Source organism: Phodopus roborovskii, unplaced genomic scaffold, assembly GCF_943737965.1.
Source record: "Phodopus roborovskii unplaced genomic scaffold, PHOROB, whole genome shotgun sequence".
Lineage (NCBI taxonomy): Eukaryota > Metazoa > Chordata > Mammalia > Rodentia > Cricetidae > Phodopus > Phodopus roborovskii.
In genome coordinates, this window is record NW_026126413.1 from 18,266,530 (window position 1) to 18,290,469 (window position 23,940).

The 23,940-nt window shown below is 37.3% G+C and overlaps 1 protein-coding gene across 2 annotated transcripts in view; it reads right to left on the reverse strand.

Moving 5' to 3' along the window:
• Ipo11 (importin 11) overlaps positions 1 to 23,940 on the reverse strand; it is a 112,572-nt gene that overhangs the window by 42,860 nt on the left and 45,772 nt on the right. The window contains exons 14-26 of one of the 2 annotated variants that reach the window (XM_051182894.1): positions 22,711 to 22,758; positions 21,878 to 21,983; positions 20,199 to 20,325; positions 19,341 to 19,374; positions 18,689 to 18,729; positions 17,907 to 18,023; positions 13,247 to 13,360; positions 10,951 to 11,066; positions 7,571 to 7,647; positions 4,829 to 4,855; positions 4,558 to 4,637; positions 4,079 to 4,159; positions 57 to 152 (exon numbers count right to left, since the gene is read on the reverse strand). In XM_051182894.1, coding sequence (XP_051038851.1) covers positions 57 to 152; positions 4,079 to 4,159; positions 4,558 to 4,637; positions 4,829 to 4,855; positions 7,571 to 7,647; positions 10,951 to 11,066; positions 13,247 to 13,360; positions 17,907 to 18,023; positions 18,689 to 18,729; positions 19,341 to 19,374; positions 20,199 to 20,325; positions 21,878 to 21,983; positions 22,711 to 22,758 — 1,064 coding nt within the window. The remainder of the gene's footprint in view (positions 1 to 56; positions 153 to 4,078; positions 4,160 to 4,557; positions 4,638 to 4,828; positions 4,856 to 7,570; positions 7,648 to 10,950; positions 11,067 to 13,246; positions 13,361 to 17,906; positions 18,024 to 18,688; positions 18,730 to 19,340; positions 19,375 to 20,198; positions 20,326 to 21,877; positions 21,984 to 22,710; positions 22,759 to 23,940) is intronic. The other variant, XM_051182895.1, reaches the window with a different exon arrangement.

Below are 23,940 nucleotides of genomic sequence, written 5' to 3' on the forward strand. Positions count from 1 at the left end.
ATTAAGACTAGAACCTGGAGTCCAGTGCTATCTCCAGAAGCTTAAAAGAATCTTACCTCGCCTTCAATAACACCTCTGAAAACATAGGGCAGAATTGGTTGAAACATCTGTGGGCCTAACACTGGATTCACTTTAAGGGCATTTTCCACAACCTAAAACCCAAAAAAACACAGGGTAATACTCAACTGTGCAATGCCTAGTTCCACACAAAACAGAGATTAGTAAACAAGGCAATAAATTAAGTAACAGATGAAACTTGAAAACACATTCATGAGATATGCAATATTCTGGCATTAGACAAACTTCCACAGAATGATCTGTTAAAAGTTATAATTTGAAGTATATAATAAGTAGGCAGAGCAATACACTTTACACTCGCATTTAATAATTCTCTGATAACACAGATACATGTAGTTTATGAAGTTCTGACCCTTACACTATAAACAAGCATCCTTAAAATGCCCCACAGACAGAAGCAGCAAAAGGCATCTCAAATACTCTTCTGTGGTGGTTTTGTGTTTTGTTACATTCTACTTTGCTTTGTTTTCATTATCTCTGGCTTTTTGAGACAGGGTCTTGATTCTGCCTCTACCCTTTGAGTGTTAGAATTATAGATATGTCTCACCACACCCAAACAAAGCACTGTTTTACTAATGGAAAAACTATTTACAACACCAAAACTGGTAAAAATGAATCCACATTTGGGATTATCAATAAATTATCGAAGGAAGGAAGGAAAGAAAGAAAGGAAGGAAAGAAGGAAGGAAGGAAGGAAGGAAGGAAAGAAACTGAGTTATCTCCAACTACCATTTTTTAAAAAATATCCCTTTATATCAAGAGCTTGAGATTTACTTGTGCTAAGTAGCATATTCCTAGTACTTAACATCCACTTATTAAATACACTCATTTCTGTAACTTCAAATCAAAGGTTCAACTACAGCAATGTTTTTTTATTGCAATATTATTAAGATCTCAACATTAAACTCAAGTATTTACAATGAATTAGTCATATACTGCTGGCCCCAAATTGTTTTAATATACACTTTGCATAAAATGTTATAAAATTTTACCATACTTAGATAACAACTATTTGGACTATTTCATTCAACCAGAAAAGTACAAGAGAAGCAGACAGACAGCATTACTTTCTCCATTCTCAAGCACAATGAAAAAGAAGTACATTTGCTACTAAAATTATGAAGCAAGTGTGTAGTATTCATGTATGGAATCTTCATAACAATTTTTAAAAGATCATATTATTCTGAAAAGCAATAAACAAATACAATTAATTTTAAAGAACCAGCTGAACACACAATTGTCAATAATAATGTTTCTGCTATATTAATAACTTTATCTTAAAAAACAAACTCGCTTAATAGGCTGCGTTTTGTTTAACTTTTCACCTATTATGTAGTAACTTATTTTGTGTGTGCACACATGCAACAGTACATTGTGGAGATGAGGGGACAATTTTGAAAAGTGGGCTCTCTTCTTCCACTGTATGGATTCTTGGGATCCAATTCCAGTCATCAGAGTTGGTAGCAAGGGCCATTTCAACCAGGCCTTGAAGTGCTTATTTTCAATAAGCATTTATTTATAAGAAATCATGTAGGAAGAACATTCAGTTTGGTTTGGTTTGGTTTTCTACAGCCAAAGATCTACAACCAAATAAAATTAGTCTACAAGTGTATTTGACTGTTTCCCCCACCCCAAAGGCTAACTATAAAATGAGACAGCTTTGTAATCAGATGAAAATAGCTAACTTTTGTATTAGCTGATTACATGCTAGGCACCATTTTAAGTGTTGTACACACACACATACATAAGCTCAAATAATCCTCCCACCTGCTCTAAAAATGTGGCAAAGCTATCCTTGATTTACAGATGGAAAGTATGAAGACAGTAATGAGGCCAATAGTCTAATCTAGCTGCTGGCCATGCTGCCCACCAGTGTCCTGTATTTTGTAAGAGTTTAGTCGCAAGCAACAAGAAAACCACTCTTAGAACCCCATAAAGCCTTCCTTACTGAAGTTTTACAATGCCCATTAAAAAAAAAAAAAAAAAAAAATCAGTCATAAGTCAGCTTTTAACAAATGCTTCACGACTAGTATTATAAAAAGGTCTTTAGCTTTACTTAAAAAACAAAAACAATTATGGTCTGCAAAGTATTTAAATGTGAGAGAGCAGCTTTTTTTCTTAAGCACTTAGTATATATACTAAGCACAGTTTGCTTTCAAGTATTACAAAACTACAACTTGCTAAAAATCATTTCATGGGCTGGCAAAATGGCTTGGCAAGCGAAGGTGTTTCCAGTCAGATACAGTTAACTTTCCTGGATCCACATGGTAGAAGAAGCAAACCAACTCAAGCAAGTTATTCTCTAAGAGGCCTGTCCCCAATACATACACACACACACACACACACACACACACACACACACACACGTACATATGTACAAAAAAAAAAAAAAGAATCAAGACCACAGTATAGCCAACAACCTCAACAACCTTCTAAGTGGAGGAGCAGGGTGAACCGCCAGTGTGACTGATGCCAAACCTCAAAATCTTTAATGTAAATGCAATCAGTGCCCTGCCTTTAAAATCAGAGAAAACACATATTAACTCTGAACTTACAGACTAACAGAAGAGCCCAGTAGAGGAAAGATTTTAAAGTACATAGACAGTATCAAGATAACGTGACAATTGTCTCTAATAGTGATAACTCACTGACAATATCAATAATGAATACTTGAGATAACAACTAACTGGTTCACACAGTATAGGATTTACTATCAACCGCTTTCAGAAAAACTCTTTTAATTCCTGACCCAAAGGGTAAATGACTGACTATATCAACAAATAATACCAAATACACCCAATTTAAAAGTCAAACCAACCACACACACACTTACACGAATACCTAGAATTTATATGTATGTAGCCACGATAATGGTTACTACTTTGTTAGACTTGTAGCATCTATATACTGGTTAATAGGAAATAAACATTTTTATAAATAGGTTCACTGGTAGAAAATCTACCTTGAAGATAATGCCCTACTTTTCACTTCATAAATGTAATTGTCCAGACAGTAAGACAGTAAGCTGGGTAGTGTGGCACACACCTTTAATCCCAGCACTCAGGAGGCAGAGGCAGGTGGATCTCTCTGAGTTTAAGACCAGCCTGATCTACATAGTAAGTTCCAGGGCAGTCAAAACTGCATAGTGGAAGGAAGGAAGGAGGGAGGGAGGGATAAAAGAAAAAGACAGTAAGACCCTTTCTAACCAGAATTTAATTTTCTTATTTGACATAGAACACAGATAAGAAACTATAATTTTAACAGCTATACTTTTTAAATCCCATATATAAAGTATCAATATGTGTATATACGTACATATCATGATATATTTTAATATATTTACATACTTATAATTACATTGAGCTATTTTATTCATGTTACAGTATTTCCTTGATAAACATAGTTATATAAAGATAATACATATAATTTACAGGGTATTAGTTCCTAATTATACTTAATCCCAACAAATTCAGCACTCTAACTTCAATAGCTAACTATTGTTGTCCCAAATGCAGACTAACAAACTGAAAGGGCTGTCCTCAATAAGGGTGGTGATTACTCCTGGAGACTAGGATTTGACTCCCTGTCTACGAGTCAAGCTGCCGTGGTGGCTGAGGGTATAGCTCACTAGCCTGCCTCCTATGTGTGAGGACACAGGTCCAACACTTAGAGCATTATCAAAACGACAACTAAAAAGCTATGATGAATCAAGTGTTGCCAGTTTTAGGACAAGTTGTCCAAAAGCTTTTAATTCATTGATGTGCAATAAAGTTTTAGGACAGACACTATTCCAATGAGATAAATTAGAAATCTAAAAGTTCACTTTAACACAATTTCCAGGTGACTAGTATGAACATTCAAATTTGATGCCTTTAGTGCGAAGAACGAAGATAACAGTGCTTTCAAGAACTGCATCAGTTCCTTTCCTTTCCACCCACCCATACTCGGGAAGTCCCAGCCTTCCCAATGACACACAACAATCAATTTAAGATGGCAGTACCTTGAGCACTTGAACTTGACCTTCTGTAGTAATCTCTGGTAGCAGCTCACAAAAGGACTGGCACAGACCTACTGCATATGTCTGAAATCCAATCAAAGGTCAGTATGTGCATAAGAACACGGCTGTGATATTTAAAAGGCACACGACTCAATTTGGAGAGCCTTTTACTCTATTAGAGAATTTATACTAAAGGTCTAAGCAAACAATTTCAATTAAGACCCCTCCTATGAAAGATTATAACTAATAAGGTTATTGATGCATTGATTTATGAGTATGTATTTATATATATAGTGCATTTTCTGTGCAAAGGGATGCTGATCACACCCTCTCTACAGCGGGGAACACTTAGAAGGAAATAAAATCTTTACCTCCAAAGTAACAGACAAAACTTGAACTTTGAAAAAACACCTCCTGACACCACACAAAGCCAAAAATAATACTATTTAACTATTAACAATGCAAAAGCTATTCCAACATACCTGTAAAAATTCTGTTGATGATAAAAAGATATAGCCGTTGATGATCTTAAAGCAGGTTCTGAGATTCTCTGAACTTAGTTCTGCCAAAACAGTAATTATTTTTTAAAAGAGCAAATTAACTAGCTGTTCAAAATATAAGTGAAGAGATGATTCATTTTAGTTAAAACTAAGTTGCTATAGCAACATGAGGCACTCGAGTTTGTTTTTAACCATGATTACTAATGTGAGTTTGACTTTTTATGGTCCCTGTAGCAGCAAGCATGCAGCTTACCGTTTGCAAGGCAGCTGGAAGGAAGCTCTAGGATAGAAGATCAGACAGGGTTGATAATGTTTTACCATCAGAAAATAAAACTTTGTACAAGCATGTGAAAATGAAGAACTACATTACAGTAAGGGTGGTGGCACACAGTTATAATTCTAGCACTCAAGAGGTTGAGGCCGGAGGACTGTGAGTTCAGTGCCAACCTGGACTAAAAGAAAAGCAAAACTAACTTACATACTTCTCTTTATAAATGTTTCTGACTATAACCTAGTCAGTATTTATAAATTAGCATTCAAAAACTGGCAAAACCCTGTAACAACACTATCTCATTCACCTTTCACTAGTAAAAACAACTGGAAAGGTATTTCTTCCCCCTTATTTTCATTCAGAAGAAAACTAGGAAACCATATGACCTGACTTTTCATTTCAAACCAAATTTTCATGGTTTACATAGAAACATATGTGGAGGCCAGTCACGTTCAGTTCTTAGTGGGGAGATCCCTACATGAAGTAGTAGATGAAAAGGGTTCATCCTGCTCATGACAGCATTTAGGACAACAGGTCTGGCTGACATCTTCACTCATAGGTCAACAAAGCAGCTTAGGGACTGGCCAGACTCTACTATGTAAGATCTCCAAGTTAGACAAAGCATAAAGGGAAGTGGAAAGCATACTTCCTTTCTTTCCCTACAATGACTAAAAGACAAACTTTGCACTGATCTAGTGACACTGCCTTTCAGAATGCCTGTGTTTTATTGGGGAAAATAGCAAAGGGCTTTTATTATTGAAAAAGACCCTTGTTTATTGATGAGAATCCTGTTCTGAGGAGGAATGAGGTATAAAAATTAAAAAGAAAGGAACGTGAGGATGGGGAAGAGGAATGTCAGAAGAAATGTGGATGATTAATGGCATTATCTAGCCATCACAGTCATCTACTCACTGAAAGTTTCTACTTTAATCAAAGCTGTCTGTCAGTTCGTGTCCACTAATATTTTCAAAGTAATTCTACTTTTTAAAACTAGAATGAGAATTTTTACTTCTGAAAAGATTATTCAGTATCAGTTAAGTTCTCAGTAAAGAGTCTAGATTTGGGTATTTTCTACCTAAATATTCTCTCAGGACAATATTAAGAAAAGTTTTAAGAAAGCAATTAAAGATGCTATATGGCTGAGTCTTACTGGGATTTCAGAGCTAGGGAGAGAACTCAGCAAACGGCTTGCTGGACAAGTATGAAGACTCAAGTCGAGTCCACACACCCATCAAAAGCTAAACGCGGCGATGCGTGTTTATTCTCAGTGCTGGGGAGGTGGAGCGGCCAGCATCAGAGACCTGCTGGCCAGCCAAGCTAGTTTATCAGTGCCCTCTGGGCTGAGTAACAGAACCTGTCTCACATGGAAAATAAAGGTACTTAAAGGACAGCTCAGCAGCTAAGGCACTTGCTATTCATACACAGGAACCAGAGTTCAAGACCCAGTACCCGTATGATAAAGCAGAGCATCTTGCAAATGCCTGTAACTCCAGAGCCAAGGGATATGACATCCTCTTTTGCCCTGCATACATGTATGAGAACATGGATCGCCACACATGTATGTGTACAAGCATTCACACCAGCACAGACTCATTTATACACATACACACAAATGAAGTCAAGGGTGACAGAGGAAGGTATCCGTTGTAGCCTCAACCTGCACAAGTGCATGTACAGGGCACACACCACACACATACACCAAAAGAATTGAAAATTAACTTTTAAAAAGTAATCAAAGGGTCAGTAAACTGCCCTGTGTATAATTAATAAATCTGTAAAATTAAGTATGCCATGAATTTAGGTGTGCAACTTAAATGGCAAACTCCCTTACTAAGGTGATTTATAATCAAAGTATTATTTTCATGAGATCTCAGGCTGGGGATGTGAGTCAGTGGGAGACTGCACTGTAACAGTCAGGTCAAGGCTGTGCTTCAGCGTCCCCCAACACCACACATACACATACAAACACAAACAAATAAAAAGTAAAGAATAATGAGAGTATGAACTTCAGAATGGCACCTACTGTGCAACAAAAAGAACTACTTCACTATTACTTAATTACTATCAAAATAAATGTTGATACTGGGGAAATAATCTAGGTATGTCTCCAAAATGCTGAAAGAATAAGGACCTCCATCCCCCAGAATCATTTGTCAAATGTTATGTTAAAAACTGTTAAGGACTGAGGGAATACCAGTTCCATGGACAGCCGTCCAGCATGTGTGAGGCCATGTGGGAATGATGAACAACACACATACTTATGTCATGAATATTAAGCTAACTTGTGAGCAATGCTTCAGCAAACACTATATAAGACACTAACTTTAGTGGTTCCTTAGGTAAAGCAGATATATGCACAAAGCTCAGTTTGAAAACTGACAGCACAAACTCCCTGTGAGTTTGTAGCTGAGTGAAACCGTAGTGTAGAGAAGCCGTTCCAGAACATACCCTCAAGCAGCACAAGGACCAGCTATCAGCAGAATTCTTCAGGCAAAGTTCAAGTTCAACTTGTAATCTGTTTATACTGAAAACATTTTCCCTAACGCAATGTTATTTAGTGTTTACCTTTAAATCAATGGAAATTACTTCAAAATGTATACAGCAATTTCTATGAAACACTATTGCTTGTCGATATCTGGGACTTTAAAAACTAGAGGGTGTAACTGTAAGTCAGGAAAATACTTCTGAGTTGTTACATTAAAATCTCTGAGAGTTAACACATACCAAGAAGTGGTGACATGTTCTGAAATATACGAAGCGATTCAGGTGTAACACACGGGCTGTTTTCCAATGTCACTAACCTGGGAAAGAAAAATAAAATTAACTCACTTCTGACATCTACTCATGTCATTAACACAGCTAAAATATAAAAACATTTCACGCAGGGACAATGATATGACTCATCGGGTAAAGCATCTGCCGCCAGGACAGCCCCCGTCACACGTTGCCATCTGAACTTGCCAATCTGTGTGCATGTGCATCATGGGAGGAAGGGGCGCTCGGGGGGTCAACTGCTCAGGTACTGGCCACCTCTTTATTTTTTCAGACTTGTTCTCTCATTGACCAGGAACTCATCAACTGTCTAAGATTTCTGGCCAGTAAGCCTACCCTGGATCAACCTGTCTCTGTGTTCCTAGTGCGGGCATTACACCAATGTGTCACCAAGCCCAAGTTTGGTTCCTTCCTTTCTTCCCTTATTTCTTTCTTTTCTGTGGGTTTTGGGAATTGATTTCACATCTCCATGCTTGCAAGTCAAGTAATTTACACGCAAACCTATTTCCTCGTAGAATACCAGGTTTAAATATACAGTAGGAATAACAAATGAATGTTAAGGTGGAATAAAAATTACAATTTTATACAAAATCATGATTTTTATAAATTGAAAAAAGAGAGTAAAATTATTTTTTTCTATAGAGCCAACACTGTTAGCACAGGTATAGGTGAGCCAGCCCCAAAACTGTGACCACGAGAGAGCTGTTCATGTTTCCCGTCTGGTGGACCACCCTACCGATGTCCAGGCCCAGACCCAGGGTTATGACTTGACCTACCCCAACATTTACTAGGCAATGTGATAGGACCTGACCCACAGACCCACAGCTGCAGGACCTCTCTAACGCAGGGTGGCAGCAGGACGTCTAGAAAGGGTCCTATAGGAGTCCAACACTGAACACAGGTGGAGACCAGGGGCCTCGAGTCAAACCAACAATTCTTTGTGATCAACACTTGCGAGTAGAGATGCATGAACAAAGGGATATGCAGTGTGACCTACTGGGTCACACTGCAACTTCCATGATGAGATTTTTAATTCCTTCCCTTTTTTTATTTTACTGATGTTATTTTCTTCCTTTATTTCCTCTTGAATTTTGTTTTATGGGGTGGGGAGAGGGGATGAAGGGTTGAAGGGCAGATGTAAAGGGTTGGGGAATAAATGGGATCAAGTATATGGTATGAAAAATACATAGAATAAATAAAAACCTTTAAAAATTACTTTGTTCTAAATTTTCTGATCAATTCTGTCTTCCTAGTGCACGCCTTTAATCCCAGCACTCAGGAGGCAGAGGCAGGCGGATCTCTGTGAGTTCGAGGCCAGCCTGGTCTACAAAGCTAGTTCCAGGATAGGCTCCAAAGCAATAAAGAGAAACCCTGTCCCTCGAAAAAACAAAACAAAACAAAGTGTATGTGTTTTCAGAACAAAAGGACCAGACACCAATAAGACAAATAGCCCAGGTGATCCAGCCTTTCAGAATGCCTGTTACACTTTCCTCAAAATTCTGCAACTAGGGCAGTTTCAAAGCTGATAGCTAAGATGGCCCAGCCTCGTGCACTACTTGAGCAAGGAAATCAGATAAGCCCTGTATTTTCCCAATACACAGAGACTGGCCAACAAATGTTACAGCTTGTTTTCCCCAGGACTTTGCTGTGGTATAATCAATCCTTCTGGATGTCATGAATATGTATTACTCTCTTTGGTTAACTTTAAACAAACAAACAAAAAACAAAACAAGGCTGATTGGCCCATAGCAAGGCAGAATAAGACTAGGCAAGAAAGCCAGACTGAAAATGGCGGGGTGAAGAAGGGCGGAGTCAGACATGAGCCAGCTACCCAGGATGGAAGACACGCTGAAGGACAAGTAAAGCCACGAGCTATGTGACATCACATACATTAATAGAAACAGGTTAATTTAAAGGTAATAGCTAGCAAATAATAAACCTGAGCTATTGGTCGAGCATTTGTAATTTATATAAGCTTCTGTGTGTTTATTTGGGACTGGATGGTCTGGATGGAAAATTTCAGTCTACAGACAGGACTTAACCATTATCTTAATTTTCTCAAGGTCCCGGAAATATACTGTCTATCCCCTAGGCAGCAAGAAGTATTTTTAAGAACAAGACAGCCACATTCCCAAGAGAGCGCCTTTCCTGGCCCCCTCCAACCTCCTTCCACAGGTCACTCCGCCCATGGCTCCACCCCCCAATGGGCGTGGTCAGTGCCACAGAACTATCTCACTACAATTCCCCTTTTAGTCTAAAGAAAAGATTTAGGCTTAATACAAAACTATATACAAAACAGTGAATAACAATTTTATGGTTGGGGCTCACACCATGAGGGCTGAAAAGCACTGCTCTAGAGACTATTCAAATAACAATATTGAAGATAATAAAACTTCATTCCAACCAGTAAAAGTTATCAGTGGCATTTAAAGCCATTAATCTAATATTCTGATACAGAGCAATTATTTACAATTTAGTGATTTGCACCAAAAACAATTTCTGAGAATCAAAATTCTGGATTTTTGTTTTTGTATCTTTACACTGCTGCTGTTGTTTATATAATGTTGAGGATTGCTCTCAGGATCTAACAAATTTGAGGAAATCATGCTACCACTGAGCTATACCCTAACCCAAATAAAAGTGCTTAACTTCTGAGCAAAACTATGGAAAGGAAAAGGAAGACGTAGGGCAGGAAGGCAAGGAGGAAATGTCCGTGACAGTGTGGGCTGAGCTCCATCCAGCACCTGGGCACCCAAGAGCAGGGCAGTTAAGAGGTTGAAAATCACTCAAAGGCCCCCAAAATATCTCACTTCAAAGATTCAAAAATTTATGATCAATTTGTGTTTGTGAAAGTTACCAAGATGCCTAGTTTACAGGTCAAATTCCAAATATGAAATGAAGCATTTCTCTTTTTGTAAAGATTCATTTATTTATTTATATTTCATGTGTACAGGTGTTTTGCCTGCATTTATGTCTTTGTAACATGTGCATGCAGTGGCTGTGAATGACAAAAAGAGGATGTCAGATCCCCTAGGACTGGGGTTTCAGATGGTCATAAACCACCATGTGGGTGCTGGGAACCGAACCCAAGTCCTCTAGAAGAGCAGCCAGTGCTCTCAACAACACAGCCACTTCTTTTTAACTGTTACCATGAGTCCACACTGAGCAGTGGCTGAGAAAAAAGGAAACAAGTGGAGGGTAACAATTTCTTGTACTTATTTGTAAATGCTGAGCATTCAAAGCCTTGCTACATGACCTCCATTCTATTGGAACACAAGGAGAGAAGGCAGCAAGCAGTAGAGGAATCCACAGTATCCAGCTCTTCCTCTTACCATAATTCTAGGCCATCTTCCAGAAGATAGACATGAGGAGGCTGCGAAACATCTGTACTCAGCTGGATAACTGGGAGCAGGAAAGGGTACAGGTTCTTACTGTCTGCTCCTAATCCCTATAGGAAGTATAAATACAATATATGGTAAGACACTCTAAGATCCCTCCTACCACCTACCAATTACCTGCCTCAGAAAACAATTTATATAAGATAAATAAGAGTCTCTTAGGATAGTCCTCATTATAAATACTAGCCAAAAACTAAAGAAGTCAAATGTTATCATCCAATCTAAATGGCATAAGTTGGAAGTGCTTACAGATACACTGTGTTTTCTGTATACTCAATGTTTTTTTAATAAAATTTTATTTAAATTAGAAACAATCTTCTTTTACATATCAATCCCACTTCCCTTTCCCTCCCATCCTCCCATCCCATCCCCCACCTACCCCCCAAGGAGGGTGAGGTCTTCCATGGGGGATCAAGTCTGCCACATCATTTGGGGCAGGGTCTAGCCCCTCCCCCATGTATCTTGTCAATGTTTTGTAATAGAAAGTAAACACATAAGAAAACAGCCAATGGTCAATAGGTATGAATAAAACAACTAACATGAAAAAAAGAAAGGAAACAATTAGAAAACAAAGTAAGAGCCTAGAAAAACCTATCCTGTAAAAAACAGTAACAAAACTCTAAAGTCACAAAACAAAGGCAAACTGAAATAATAAAAGGATTATTCAATAAGACCTTAAGAAAAAGAGAGATGGCTGAGCAGTTAAGAGCACTGGGTTCACTTCTAGGGGACCTGTTTCAATTCCCAGTACCCTCATGGTAGTTTCCAACTGGCTGTAACTCAGTTACAGGAGATCCAATGCTATGATATACTAGGCTTCTGACTTTTAAAAGATATAATTAATGAGAGAACTTTAAGCCATCATGACCTGCCTATAGACCAACCTGATGGAGGTATTTTCTCTATTACGTTTCCCCCTTCCTGAGTGACTATTAAGCTAACAAAACAAACATAGCAATGAAAACTTGTATACTAAAGAACTAAAAATAATATAGGTATGAAGGTTAACAGGACTGTCCACTTCACAGGATCTAGAATCACCTAAGGCTGTGGTTCTTAACTTGTGGGCCAAAATTCCTTTGGATGTCACCTAAGACATCCTGCATATCAGATATTTACATTATGATTTATAACAGTAGCAAAATTACAATTATGAAATAGCAACGAAAATAATTTTATGATTGGGGGTCACCACAACATGAGGAACTATATTAAAGGGTTGCAGATTAGAAGGCTGAGAAACACTGACCTAGTGAAAGAGAGGGGTTATTTAGAAATATTTTTAAATTAGTATGTGTATGTTTGTGGGAGGATCACAAAATAAATCCATGTAAGATAAATAAAAACAAAAAAGAATAAACAATAGGAGCTGAGGAGATGGCTCAGATGGCAAGGTACTTGCTACACAAACACGAGGACCCCAGTTGAACCCTAACGCCCACATAAACGCCTGGCCCAGCAGCACACACTTGTAATCCCAACAGCGGGGAGGCAAAGACAGGAAAACCCTAGGGCCTGCTGGTTAGTCAGTCAAAGACCTGCCTCAAAAAAGCAAGGTGCACAGTAACTGAGAAAGACCTTCAGCCCTCCCCATACATCAAGGCAACTTCGGTTTTATTTTTTTTTAAACAACTAATAACAGAAACGTTTAGATTGAGAATTGCTGTTAATTCTTAATATAGAAGGAATCTGAATGGAAAATGTCTCAAATTTCCTTTTAACAATTCAAATGAGAGCCACAATCTAGAGCTCTCACCATGTATTTTCAGGTTCCCTGACACCTGCTTGCTACACATCACACTTTAAAAGTCAGAAATATCGAAACTCGAAATCATTCCTTTCCCCAAGAGCAGTTATCCTGATTTCATGACTTCTTGAGTTATGAAAAGGAAAGTATTTATTTTAAATCCAGGAAAAAAAGGAAAACTCCAGAGCAAGTTCATGCTGATATGTTCTAAACACCAGAAAAACTAACAGCATGTGGGCACACAAGTCATGGGGTCGAACATCACTGAAAAATATTAACGCAAGAAATGCCTTTTTATAGTAGAAAATACTTTTCAAACATCCTCCAAGACATGCTAAACAAATAGTTGTTTTTGAAAATGTACACATTAGACATTTTTAAAGCCTAAAAGTAACGTGAAGATTTTCATGAGTCACATGAATCACATGAAAGCAATTTTTCATTAGCAACAAACAACAACTAAGAAACCGGAGAGCTACATACCTGAACAAGATGGATAAGTGTTGTCAGAATAGCACATCGCAACATGTTGTGCTCTTCACTCTGCTTCCAAAGGAGAGGCAAATATTGTACCAAACATCCCACATATGGTCGTATCTACCACAAGACAGACAAAAAGGGAAACAATGGAATCTTTTAATAAGAAAAGCAATGTACTGTTAAAAACCTGGCAAACACTATGAAGTATCAGGCAATAAAGTCTTAATTTACTGAATTAAAGATAAATTGGACATTATATAGAGACTTAGGGTTCCATGGAAAATATTTTAAAATAATTTTAGATGAGTAGCAAAGTTGCTAAATAAAACCTTCATGATATAAAACATTATTTAGAGACTAATAAAATAGTGTTACATCCTGGCTTTTAAGAAAACAGCTTACATGAAAAGTATGTTGTACTTTAATGAGTCAGCATTTACCCACTGACTACAGTTTTCTGGTGCTATCTATCTCCCTGAGACAGCCCCTGAGAACAAGGCCCTGGAAAGAATGTAGAAAAGTTGCATAAACCCTCACAAAGAAGAAGGGCAAGACAATAATGAGGTGGTACCCAAGAGGTCTGGTAGAGCCCTTTCAAAAGGCCAAACTGGGCCAGGGAAGTGGCCTGGTCTGTAGAGGGTTTGGTGTGAGCAGACAAGGATCTGAATCCAGTCCACAGGACCCACATAAAAAAGCTGGGTGCACCCTTGTGATCCCAACTTTGAAAAGATGGTGGAGATAAGGACATCCTTGGGGGTCTCATTAACTGGCCACAGGAGCTTAACTGGCATGCCTGAACAATCGGAGACCAACTTAAGAAAATGTAGATGGCACCCGAGGAACAAAAACTGAGAGCTGTCCTCTGGCCTTCACTTAACGCACATATGCACTTGCACGAGAACAAACACAAATACACACACACACACACACACACACACACACACACTAAATTGATATGCCTAGTACATATGAAGTTAGTCTGTTTCTTAATATATAACCTGAAATACAGAAATAAAGTGCAGTCTCGCAGTGAATCTGTGTTTGCTATTGGCACAGGGTTAGGAGGAAATCACACACAGGGACATCACAGGACAACTCTGTGCAGTCAGTTCTCTCCACCTTTATGTGGGGTCAGAGATCCAGCTCAGGTTATCATGATGGCTTGCACAGAAAGCTCCCTTACCCACTGGGCTACCTCACAGGTTCAATAGTGAATTTAAAGAAAAACTGGATGGGTGGGTGGGTGGATAGATAGATAAATGGACAGACAGGTAAGCAGATATACCCACAGAGAAATGCAAACCAATCCCAAGTTTAGTATAATAACTGAAATTCTATAGTCAGAACATCCTTGGTGACGACATAAACTATCAAACCATCAATCCTTCAACATTATCAAATTCTACCTCATGTATTTAAATTCAATACTGTATCCACAATACCAAACTCTCAAAAGGTAGCAAAGCTATAGAACTGTTAACCCCTCCTCCTGGTGAAAATGGTATTAAGAGTTAGATGTTTCCCCAAAAATATTTAAGTGAGGTAAAATTAAATATTAAAAAGACTCATGTTTTACCTTATTTTCATGTGTTTACTCACTTACTTTTATTTTCAAAATTTGAATTACAGCATTATAGTAAACCATCAACATCTAACAATTAACTCAATTTTGCTAACTGGTCTCTAAAGACCATTCTAATTATATAAAGCCAGGTCAATTAATACGTTAAAAAAAAACACACAGATTTCAAAGAAAACTGCATCAGTATTAATTTTCTGAGTAAAATGAAGATTTTAGGATGGAGAATGAGGAGTCTATTTCTTGCATAGAGAGCTATTTATGCAGAGTTATTAGCACGCCCATGATTACAGTCAAGCAGCTTACAAACAGTGATTTCCTGCACCACTAGACAGACAAAAGAAGAGCACATGGGATGACAGAGGAGACGATGAAGTCAGGACAGTGACACATGGAGACGACGAAGTCAGGACAGTGACGCATGGAGACGACGAAGTCAGGACAGTGACGCATGGAGACGACGAAGTCAGGACAGTGACACATGGAGACGACAAAGTCAGGACAGTGACACATGGATGCTCATCTATCCTTGCAAACTTTCTGAAATCTTCAGATTTTTAAGTGAAATGAGATTAAGAAAAAAAACCACTATACATAATTCTAAAAATGATTGTAACATGAATTTTGAAATAGGCCAATTATAATCACGTGTATAGAGCATTTTTTAACAGACCTAAGAATGTAAAAAAGTCATCAAATAAATGAAGTCAAAAGCACAGGAAAATGCCACCTCACACTTGTCAGCATGACTACTTTTGAAACAGTAAGTGGTGAGCGTGTGGAGGAAAAACCTTATACAGTCTTGTCACGTGCAAAACAGTACATCCATTAGTAAGAAAACAGTGAAGGTTCCTTAAACATTCAGAACTACAGCTATCAAATGTTCCAGGGATCTCACGTCAAGGCATTTATCAAAAAGACCAAGAGATGATTAGCACACCGGCAGCTATTTTTTTAAAGGTTTTTTTAAATATACATACATGTTTTTAAATATACATAGCATGTATAGTACAGTGTATGTATGAACCCTTGGATTAAACCAGCCTTGAATAGAAAATACCCAGTGCATGTGAGGGCTGGGGGTGCTCTAGTTATTGTATCACTAACAACGCCATATGGCAGCTGTGCACATCATGCTATGTATTACAGACAATCTCAATATGACACAGTACATGGAAGAATGGGAAGCCATTTGATATAAGTAGCAGGCATCCACAAGCTTTGGTTTCCTGAAGGATACACAAGAGCGTATCTACTCAGCCTTTAAAACTGAAAGGGAAAATCTGTAATATTCAATAATCCAGATCAACCTTAAAAGGTTTGCTAACTGAAAATCAGTCACAGAAAGACAAACACTGATTCCACTTCTAAGAAGTATCTAAAATAGTCAAATTCTCTGAATGACAGGAGTAGAACAGTGACTGCCAGAGGCTGAGAAAGGAAAATGGGTATTTACTAATTAGTCAACAGGTGTGAAGTTTAAGTTTGGGATTATTCACCTTGATATATAGCACCACGTGCATAATCAATAACACACACCTTACGCCCTTTTCTGATCTCCTCAGGTATCAGGCATGTACAAGGTGCACAGACATAAAGGCAAAACATCCACATGAATAAAAATAAATAAAATCGTACCATAGGGCACACTTACTTGAGTAAGTATTAGTTCAAAAATAAGAACTAATATTCAAGCAAGTGCGCCCTGATATGAGGGTCTCTGCCTAGTCTTACTGTAACTTGTGCTGTATTAGGTTGGAGTCTCTTGGACGGGAGACAGAGGAGCAATGGATGGGTGAGGAGAGGTGAGGAAGGGAAGAATGTGAGGGGTGGAGGCTGTGGTCAGGAAGTATTGTATGAGAGAAGAAAAGATAAGAAGACAAAAGAAAAAAGGCTTTTCACATCATTTTCATACTAAACCATGAATGTGATGTGAACAAAAATTTGGTATTTTATTTTTGTATTATACTATATATAGTATTTTATTTTGTGCTATATATACTTTTGTACATGTTTTGTGTTATATTTTCATATATGTTTTTTAATGTTTAAGTAAAAATAGAGCCAGGAAGATGGCCCAGTGGGTAAAGCACCTGCTGAGCAAGCCTGACCTGATCGCCCTGACCCCCAGAATCCATGTAAAAAGCTGGCTGCCAAGTGAGCATCTGCAACCCAAGCAATCTGCAAACTGTGAGGCTGAAACAAGACATCGGCTAGAAGCTCACAAAGGCCAATCAGTGGCACAGATACCCTGCCTGTACACAAGACACAAGAGCAGAACCTACTGCCCAGAGCAGTCCTCTATCCTCTGTGACATGCATGAGCACATATACACACACAAAATAAACCTTCAAAAGAATCTATGGACATTAAAAAAAAAAAAAAGTAACAATAACAAATTCCTAAAGAAACTTGTATTTGCTTAGATACATCTCACTGAGACATTAAGTACTCTGAACTTGAAGGTTATTAAGTACAAACTAGATCTTTAAAATTTGAAATTTGGGCACTGGAGAGATGGCTCAGCGGTTAAGAGCACTGGCTGCTCTTCCAAAAGTCCTGAGTTCAATTCCTAGCACCACATGGTGGCTCACAGCCATGTATAGTGGGATCTGATGCTTTCTTATGGCTTTGCAGATATACATGCAGATAGAGCATTCATATATATATATATATATATATATATATATATATATATATATATAAAATCTTTTTAAAAACTTGAAATTTTTTACTTTCTTAATATCTCCATATCACAGATATAATTTTAATATTTAAATATTCTTGAACCTTTCATTTTTTTCTTTAAAGACAGGATCTTGCCATCACTTGAATTCCTAATCACCCTCCTGCCTCAGTCTCCCATTCAATAGGTTACAAGCACTAGCCAACACAACTGGCTTTTCTTAGTCACTTTTAATAAAGTCAAATATAAATGTCAATTCTGAAAAACTCATAGATGAAATAACCTATATGTTATAAGCATTTTAAGACTACTTTATCTTTTCTACAACAGAGATAAAGCAAAGATATTAAATTCTATACATAGTCTCATCTGACAATTACTGTGTTTCACAAAATTACCTGTACATTGACTCTTTCAATCACGCAGGAAAGGACATGCAAAACATGCATCTTTGTGTCACATTCTGTAACTTGCTGCAGCAGCTGAAAAAGCAGTGTGAACATGGTCTCCAAATACTGCAGGTAGAAGAAAAGAATGGAAGTTCTGAAGTATAGACTTAGGCATATGTAAATAAACAGAGATATGTCAAAGCATTGAGACAAAAATACAAACCTTAGCAATACTTAAACAAGCTGCCAGTACATAAGACTATTTTCTTTCTTTATTACTGCTAAAGGTGTATACATCAGAATCTTAAATATCCACAAATCGAAATGTTTAAAAGACTAGTCTAAACTGTGCTTTGGTCAACTAAGCTGTTAACTGTGCCTTGTAACTATACTTCTATGGAAAGCTGTTGCAGAAAACAATACAAAGAGGCTACAAATTAAAGCAAAAAGAACTAAATTGTTGTACTTAAGAAGCCAGTGAACTGATGAGGTCCTTATCAGATGCTGCATGGAGATAAAAAATTCTGTAGATAGATGCCTGCTATTCTAAGAATCTAAGACATCAAGTACCTCAAGATCTCATTTGACTTCCACAGATAAAACTACAAGCATGCTCTCTCTCTCTCTCTCTCTCTCTCTCTCTCTCTCACACACACACACACACACACACACAATAAATAAAGGTATGTTTTTAAAATATTAAAAATACATATAAATTGAGCTATAAAAGTAATATGTGTACTCCAAAGACATAAATAGAAATTGTTATAAAACCTTATTAATATTCTTACCGGTAAAAATTGATCTGTTCTAAATTCAAAATCATCAACAGGTAAAAAGCAGTTAAGGAATACTGAAAATGCATGACATTTATCAAGATACACCTACAATAATTTATTGAAATAACAAATATATATGTTTATAACACATACATTTTGGAGAAAATACATCTTAACTATCCCATCAATTAATTTCACAAAGTAATCAATTTTAAATTGTTAAACTTAAGGCTCAGTGGGGCAGTGCAGACCAATAATGCCAACATGAGGAGGCAGAAGCAGGAGGATCAGAAGTTGAAGGCTAGTCTTGACTGTGTAGAGTTCCAGGCCAGGCTGGGCTACATTGACACTCTGATTCAAAACGACAGCAAAATGCTGGACTTCTTCACAATTAAGTCTTTTGGAAAGTTTTTTCAAGTATCTTTTTTTTTTTTTAAATTAAAACTACTACAGGGCTAGAGGTGATGGCTCAGTGGTTCTTCCAGAGGACCTGGGTTCAATTCCCTGCACCCACAGGGCAGCTCACAACCATAAATAAATAACTGCAGTTCCAAGGGATCTGACAATTTCTTCTTGCCTCCTCAGGCAATTAGGTGCACATTTGATTTGGCAAATATTTGTAGGCAAAACACATAAAGGCAAATAAAAAACTTTTGAAGGATATTCAACTTCAGAGTTGTTGCTGTTTCAATTCGGACCTAAAAAAAAAATCAAAGTACAATATGAATTTTTTCATTGTTCTTAGAACTGCTGATCATCATTGGTAGTTAATGAAAAATTATTCCAAACCACTTTTCTGTCTTTGCTTATATTAAATCCCAGGGCACATGCCAAGGGGAACTGAAAGGGTATTACCCTTGGTTTTTAACAAGTGACAAAAAGAATGAGTATTGTTAATCTCGACCTTTCCAGTTTTTCTGTGATTGCTTAAGCCTTTATGGCAGTAGACATTTCCAAGAAGAAAAATAACCTGCCATTCGGTAAATGGAAGGCACAGGACTGAAGGAGACTGGCGTGCAGGAGATGTGGGACCAAGAGGAGACAGAGCAACATGGAAACAAGGAGCCTGGCAAGTGGGAGTCATCAAATGAAGGGTAAAGGGAGGAAGAACAAAGATTCCAAACTCCCAAATGATCTGGGATTTTCTAAACCCCACAGAAAAGCTTCAGACTCTGGGACTCATATGCCATTGCACACAGCATGTTATCTGGGTGTACGTAAGAGCAACATCTTATTAGTATGACTATATTCTGACGTTATCAGTCAAGCTGGCACCAGCTAACATACTCTAAGTTCCCAAACCATGTAACATGACTAAATTCTACCTTCTAGTCTTTAAAATAGTTTCTAAAACCTTTATTTCTGGCTAAGAACCCATTCCCTTCCTAAGTGCTACACTTTCCTATCCCTGTAATAGTAACTAGCATATTCTCTAGAGAAATTTTTGAGAAAGGAAGAATTCTGAAAAACTGTAGAGGGGGGGTCTGAGATCTAGAGATGCTGATTGGGCAGGCTGACATACCACTAAATCCTGATCTTGAAGCAAGTTACAGATTGCTTCATACAGCATAGGTCTCAAGTCAGACTTGAATTTCACAGAAATCCACTGACCAATGAGCCAAATCACCCTGCGCCGCAATGGTTTATACCTTGGTGGCAAAAAAAAGAAAAACAAAATCAGTTAATTAAAATGTATTATTTTTTCTTATTTTAAAATGTTCAGTATTTTAAGAGGTCTACTTCACTGAGAGTAATTCCATTTAAATCTAACACATAGTAAAAAAATGCAATTTGCATTTACATAAAACCAACTTCTAAATATCAACACAAAAGAAACAAAAGATAAAATTCCTTAGGTATATGTGGTGTTCTCTTACTCTCCTGTGTTAATACACTGCCACAGTCAGCATTCCCAGCATCTAGGAAACTGAAACAGTGAGTGCAAAAACTGCCTGAGTAAAGACGTGATGCCCTGTGTCAAAATGCAAGGGCTAGTGTGACGCTCGCTCTGTGGTAAAGTGCGTGTCTCACATGAGGAAGGTCCGGGGTTCGATGCACAGCATCTCACACAAAAGCGATTTCAAGCACAGATGGGTATATAAATTTCTCTTCCTCAAGCAGCCACAAACAATGCTAATACCAGAAACCCTACAGCTGGCAGATCTCTGTACTAAAACAATAACCTCCTAAACTCAGCGTTTCTATTTCCATCAGTCAACCTTACAAATATTATTTTCAGATCATTGTGAAAGACCTTTATGTTTATCTAAGTAATATCTGTATAAGCTTGCTGATTCTAGCTAAATGATTCTGAAAGGGTTATGCAATTACCAAACATGACTCAGAACAAAAATGGTGACATATCATTAAAATTGCAAAGGATTAGCAGTAACAAATACATAATTTATTTTCTGATATTGTTCTTACTAAAGTGGAGTTTCACAAGATTTTTCTTAGTCAAAAAAGAAAAATTACCAATTCAAATTTAAAACATTTCTACCTTAGAATGCCATTAAAAAAATATCTTCTTGACATAAACTTTTAGTGACAAAATTATATTTATTTCTGGGTACAAATGAGGAATATGAATCCTCTATAAGAGCAGCAACTTCTCTTAAGCAAGGCTTACTCTCCAGCTCTCTAGTTTCTCATTTTGAACAAAGAAATGACATTAAAAAAACCATTAAAAGACCTTTCCTCCTCTTACATTCTATCCATTACAGATTAAAATACATAATGCAAAGCATTGGGCAAAGTGCTACTAACTGCCACATGGATCTGGTAATAAATTAGGCAACTGTGTAGGAAGGCAAAGTCCATTAAATTCTGCATAAGCAGCCACCTCCTCTATTTCCTCTCAAAGACAACCATCACTCTTCGTGGCAATCACTTTGGCTGGGCTGCTTACTACAGACCTGACTGATGCCAACAGTCTCGTTCTATGCACAGCTTGTTCCAGGAGATGACAGGTCTGCCTTCATCTCCACACAAAGTTCTGTTTCTTTTCTCCTGCAAACCCTCTCCATGTTACATCAAATACTTCTTTCAAGATTTACACTTGAGGAACATAAAAAATAACTTCTTTTGCTCATATTTGCTACAGTATTTGTAAGTCTTATATTCTTTTCTGTGATAAATATAACCAAAATTATACATTTTTTATTTTCAAAAATCAAGACAGTAAAGGAGGTGATTACTTGCCTATTATGAGAAACTTGTAATTCTGGAAGAAGTTGGTTTTTAAACCACTGATCAAAATCAACACTGTCAAACAGCTCAAAAGCAGCTAATCCCACAGCATTATATACTGAGACAAAAAAGAAAAAAAGAAATTAAAGATTTTAGGTATTTGGTCTTATATAAAACTCTGAACCTACTCTGAAACATGAAATACATTAAGGAAAATATACAATATTAACAGAGATTGCTAAAAATATTTTAGAGACATTTCTTAAATTTTTTTATCCCAGGTTTTCCCAAACACTCTTCACTATTTTCAAAGAGAAAACTAAATCAAGTCTAAAATGGCTCAAATTTCAAGTATTATAAAATAACATCTGATTCTAAATGGAAGCAATATTATTTTATGATTCAACCCCTGTATATTTTTCTCTAGCTCATCCCCCACAACAATCGCTTAACTGCTTGTTCCTGTCCAGTTTAGCCACAGTTACCCAGAGGTTAAACTGTACCTAGACTAGCTCACCTCACCTTCAAGTCTTCCTGGGACGCTAGCCTGGCACTCTCACCTTGTCTAGCTGACTCCTGGTCATCCTTGCCATCTCTGCTAGTTCTTTAAAAGGGACACTTTCCCTATCAGAATTCCCTTGTTTTTAACACATACTTTAGCATTAACCATTTCATACAATGGTAGAATGAGCTGTATATTTGGTTATCTCCTTAAACTCACAATTCTTAGATTTTAGCTATTTTTACATCCCAATACTCACAGAAAAAAAAAAAAATCTACCACCAAACAGATCCTGTATCTATTGGGTAAATATACATTTCTAAATCACTTGAGTCCAACATACCAGCATCTTTGATTAACAGTGCATTCATATCTTCTACATTGGTTGGACCTTTTAAAAAAAAAAAAAAAGAAAGAAAGAAAGAAAAATAATCGGTAAAAATAAACAACTCTAATTTTAAATTTTTAATTTTAACTGTTAAAAACTATATGTAAATATATAAGCATAACACAAATAATATAAACTCAGAGTCAGTTACTGGGGTTCAAGCTGAAGATTAGAAAAGTAAACCAGTCAAGCCACCAGAGAACTCTTACCTCTACCAAAGCTGGGGCAATCCTGTCCTCAACGTGGCTGGAGACTCATTGCCAGGTCTGAGACCCTACTCCTGACTTATATATCTCTCTAGTGCTAAGACTAAGGGTGGGTACCACCACTATCAAGCTTGTACTGCTAACTTGTGTGGCTGTGGGATTAAAGGTGTGTACTCCCATTGCCTGGCCTCTATGGCTGTGGCTTTGCATTCTGATCTCCAGGCAAGATTTATTAGATCATAAACAATATAACACCACAACTATTATGGTCTAATATTAAAAAAAAAAAAAGTTTATAACTAACATAAGAAAAACTACATACAATAAGTACAGTAAGTATATATATAATACATACAGGCAATAAGTACATCAACAATGTCTAGTCCATTTGTATTTGCAAATTCAGAGAAAATACTCCATTATCTACCCTATCCTGTGAGTTCAAAAGGTTGTACCTAATTCACTTCCTATTCTAATTTGTATTATCTTTTAATGTCTCTTAGCTTTTCACACTTTACACCTCTTTAGTTTCTCTTCTGCATCTGGTAAGCAATGGAAATTGTTATTATATAGTCTTCAACTTCCTCAGACACCAGAGAAGGAAATGATATTAACTGAGTAAGCAGAAAGTGTGAACAAGCAACTTCCAAAAAAAAAAAAAAAATGGAAATAACAGCGTCTGCCTGGACAGCCATCCAAGGGTCCTCTGCAATGTTTGGGCATCTATCTTTGGCCTACAGGCCTAGAATATCTGACAGACTTTTCTGTGAAGCAGGATTTTTGAAGGACTGTCGCACCTTGTCTTGGCAAAGTTTGGCAGCACTTTCTTGTGTCCTGCTTGTCCAATGTGGACAGCACACTGTCAGCAGTCAAGGCAAGGGCACTTTCCTGCTCAGTGGCTTACTTTTGCCACAAAGAAAGTAAACTCCATATGGAGTTTCTTCAATGCCCATCACATTCTCTGAAGTACATTGGCACT